Source organism: Mus caroli, chromosome 4 (genome assembly GCF_900094665.2).
Source record: "Mus caroli chromosome 4, CAROLI_EIJ_v1.1, whole genome shotgun sequence".
NCBI lineage: Eukaryota > Metazoa > Chordata > Mammalia > Rodentia > Muridae > Mus > Mus caroli.
In genome coordinates this window covers 81484176-81488259 of record NC_034573.1, presented here as the reverse complement: position 1 = coordinate 81488259, position 4084 = coordinate 81484176, and the positions used below count along the sequence as shown (strand labels likewise).

Here is a 4084-nt window from a genome sequence, read left to right as displayed (position 1 = left end):
ACAAAAAACCTTTTACAATCAACATTTTTAATTGAGTTTATTAAATTGAGTATGACGCAAACTGTAAAACTGTTCTTGAAGAAAATAAATAAAACGATACAATGATTTCTTCTGCCAGGCTTCTTATGTTTGAACAAAGGTTGCCTTTCGTTGCTGTTCCGCAAAGACCTTAAGCGTAAATCTTGAAAAGAACGCGCTCTTGGAAAGCAAGCTTAAGCACATGCACGCGCATTCCTGCAAGCTTACATAAGGGCCCCTGCACTGGCCTCGCTGGCCGGCCGGAACCCCGCCCCCAGTCCCGCCCGCGCCCTGCCCCCATCCGCCGCCCCCTTGCCAGCTCAGCCGCGCAAGCGCACTAGCTGTGCAGCCGCTCCTAGCCCGGGGGATCCTGGGATTCTGCCTTTCCGGAAGGTCGGGCTGGCTGTCGGTGCTAGGCCGCCGTTCTAGGCCCAAGTCGGGATTCCAGGCCCTGCTCCAAGCCAAGTCGGTGGCCGCGGCGACACAGCCGGGATCGCATCGCAGAGGACGCAGCCGCAGCTCGCTGAGGTGGCTGAGCCTTGGAGGGCGGCAGCCGGGGTGCGCAGGCCGTGACGGCCCCTCCCCCGCCCTGAGCGCAGCGGCGAAGGACGACAGCCGGGGACCGGAGGAGGTGAAGCGGTCACGTAACTGCCCCGGGTGATGACTCACCCGCTCTCCTGGCAGATTTGAGGTGCGTGCTGCTGCAGGGCGGACGTCGGTGTGCCCCGAGCGGTGCTGCGGCGACCGCTTGCTTGCCCTTGGTTCGGCGGCCCCGGGGTTTCCCGAGAGCGTTCTCTTTGTAACGTCTGCGGCCTGCAGCTCGCTGCGAGCTCCGGCTTCTCCCATGAAGGTGTCTCTCGGTAACGGCGATATGGGCGTCTCTGCCCACCTGCAGCCTTGCAAGGCTGGAACTACGCGGTTTTTTACCAGCAACACGCACAGTTCGGTTGTGTTGCAAGGCTTTGATCAGCTCAGAATAGAGGGCCTACTTTGTGACGTGACGCTGGTACCTGGCGATGGAGAGGAAATCTTCCCGGTTCATAGAGCCATGATGGCGTCTGCCAGTGATTATTTCAAGGCCATGTTCACAGGAGGAATGAAAGAGAAAGATTTGATGTGCATCAAGCTTCATGGGGTGAATAAAGTTGGTCTGAAGAAAATCATTGATTTTATTTATACTGCAAAACTGTCTCTTAATATGGACAATCTTCAGGACACTCTTGAAGCTGCCAGCTTTCTACAGATCTTGCCGGTTTTGGATTTTTGTAAAGTATTTCTTATATCAGGCGTCTCTTTGGATAACTGTGTGGAGGTTGGCCGGATTGCTAACACCTACAATCTTATAGAAGTGGATAAATACGTAAATAATTTCATCCTAAAGAACTTTCCTGCCTTGTTGAATACTGGGGAGTTTCTGAAACTCCCCTTTGAACGGCTTGCCTTTGTGCTTTCCAGCAATAGTCTCAAGCACTGTTCGGAACTTGAGCTCTTCAAGGCAGCCTGCCGCTGGCTGAGGCTGGAAGACCCTCGGATGGACTATGCCGCAAAATTAATGAAGAATATTCGCTTCCCACTGATGACACCACAGGATCTCATCAACTATGTGCAGACAGTAGATTTCATGAGAACCGACAATACCTGTGTGAATTTACTTTTGGAAGCAAGCAATTACCAAATGATGCCATATATGCAGCCGGTGATGCAGTCGGACAGAACTGCCATTCGATCTGATTCTACTCATTTGGTTACCTTAGGGGGAGTTTTGAGACAACAGCTAGTTGTCAGTAAAGAGTTACGAATGTACGACGAAAGGGCGCAGGAGTGGAAGTCGTTGGCGCCCATGGATGCTCCTCGATACCAGCACGGCATTGCTGTTATTGGAAATTTCCTTTATGTAGTTGGTGGCCAGAGTAATTACGATACAAAAGGAAAAACGGCTGTTGATACAGTGTTCAGATTTGATCCTCGTTATAATAAGTGGATGCAGGTGGCATCATTAAACGAAAAGCGCACATTCTTTCACCTGAGTGCCCTCAAAGGACATTTATATGCAGTTGGTGGGCGCAGTGCAGCTGGTGAACTGGCCACAGTAGAATGTTACAACCCAAGAATGAATGAATGGAGCTATGTTGCAAAAATGAGTGAACCCCACTATGGCCATGCTGGAACAGTATATGGGGGTTTAATGTATATTTCCGGAGGAATCACTCATGACACTTTCCAAAATGAGCTCATGTGTTTTGACCCAGATACAGACAAATGGACACAGAAGGCTCCTATGACTACAGTCCGAGGTCTGCATTGCATGTGTACAGTTGGAGACAAGCTGTATGTCATCGGTGGCAACCACTTCAGAGGAACAAGTGATTATGATGATGTCCTAAGCTGCGAATACTATTCGCCAACTCTTGACCAGTGGACACCAATTGCTGCTATGCTGAGAGGTCAGAGTGATGTTGGAGTTGCAGTCTTTGAAAACAAAATCTATGTTGTTGGTGGATATTCTTGGAATAACCGGTGCATGGTAGAAATTGTCCAGAAATACGACCCAGAAAAAGACGAGTGGCATAAAGTTTTTGATCTTCCTGAGTCGCTTGGTGGCATTCGGGCTTGCACTCTCACAGTTTTTCCACCTGAAGAAAACCCTGGGTCACCTTCTAGAGAATCACCTCTTTCAGCACCTTCAGATCATTCTTAGATCCGAGGTGTAATACCTTTTCAGTGTATCATGGGTGGTCTTGTTCGTCCCCTTGTATTGTTTCTCCTTATTGCTACAGTTAATAGACAAAAAGGTAACTTAGACCTTTTTTTTTTTTTTTTGGCTTGATATTATTGTTTAGTAAATGGTTAACAAGTGCATTTTGAAAAGTATTAAATATATTCAGCTGTTTTAACAAGTAAAAAAGATACATAGAAAATTAGATTTTTTTTGTGGTGTTACATGTGTCAAATTATAGATGATCATAGTAAATGTGTAATTATGTCTGTTATACTAAAAATTAAAACATTTGATTTGACTGAAACATTAAATGGAGGTCCCCTGTTCTAACCTAATATAAAGATTGCCAAGGTACAGCTACCTCCCTCTTGGATAGTTTTGGACAATCTGTTGTCTAGGCTATGTGATTAGTCTTAGAATATTTGAAGTTTCTTAGGTAGACAGAAATAGTAACAATATTAACTAGAAGAAACAGGTCAGGATTTGTTCTCTCACTGGAGAAAAAATAATAGGTGTGTACACTAGTCAGATATTCATGCTCACTCAAAAATTTGTGTACACAAACTTTTAGACTTGATAGAAACTTCAACTGTTGTGAAAATGACCTTATATTTTCTTCCAGAAAGCAGCTAATTTTATTTCAATGAGAATTCAATACCAGAGAGTCCGTGTCTAAAGTCTTAAACAGAATTTAGATAGCTAAGGGCTACAACAAACTAAATTGACAGCCAAATTTGTCATTTAATGGAATTTTTTCTTTAAATGAAATTTAATTAGTTTTTCTGTATAGTCTGTAGTTACATGCTTATTTAGTAGAAAGCAAGTTTCAAAGAACTGTTTTTGCCTTTGTTGTTTTTTTTTATCATTAACTTTTACCTGTGAAAATCGGGAGTTAGGAAGGCATAGAAGCATTCTCAACAAAGCTCCAGGATTTTAAGTTTAGTCTCCTGCCTCAGTCACTCTGACATGCCTATTATGTGATTTTGAGTGATTTTTTTTTTTTTTTTGGTGCTGCGGTAGCTGGTAAGCATCCTGTAATGTGTGAGCTGCCTCAAGGCTGTGATCTGAGCAAACAGAGATACACCCTGTTCTGTTTCAAATCAGAAATATGCCTTTTTAGCCTTGACTCAAAAATAGAACCAGCTCAGATTCCCTAAGAAGTCAGCTGGTTTCTTTAAGGCAGTGCTAAAGTAGACCTTCAGTCTTCAATACTGTGGGAATACTTTCGGCCTGAGAATTACATGGGAAAATCTTAAAGGGAACTTATCAGATAAATGGAATTATAGTGTCCCTTGGTAATGAGTGATACTGAATACGTACTTTCCTGGGAAAATTGTTCAACTGAAG

The 4084-nt window shown here is 44.4% G+C and overlaps 1 protein-coding gene across 1 annotated transcript; it reads left to right on the top strand.

Annotated features, from left to right (window-relative positions):
- The first annotated feature begins 363 nt into the window (after positions 1–363).
- Klhl9 (kelch like family member 9) lies at positions 364–4084 on the top strand. The gene has a single exon (XM_021161008.2). The coding sequence runs from the start codon at positions 863–865 to the stop codon at positions 2714–2716; it is 1854 nt and encodes a 617-aa protein (XP_021016667.1). The 5' UTR covers positions 364–862; the 3' UTR covers positions 2717–4084.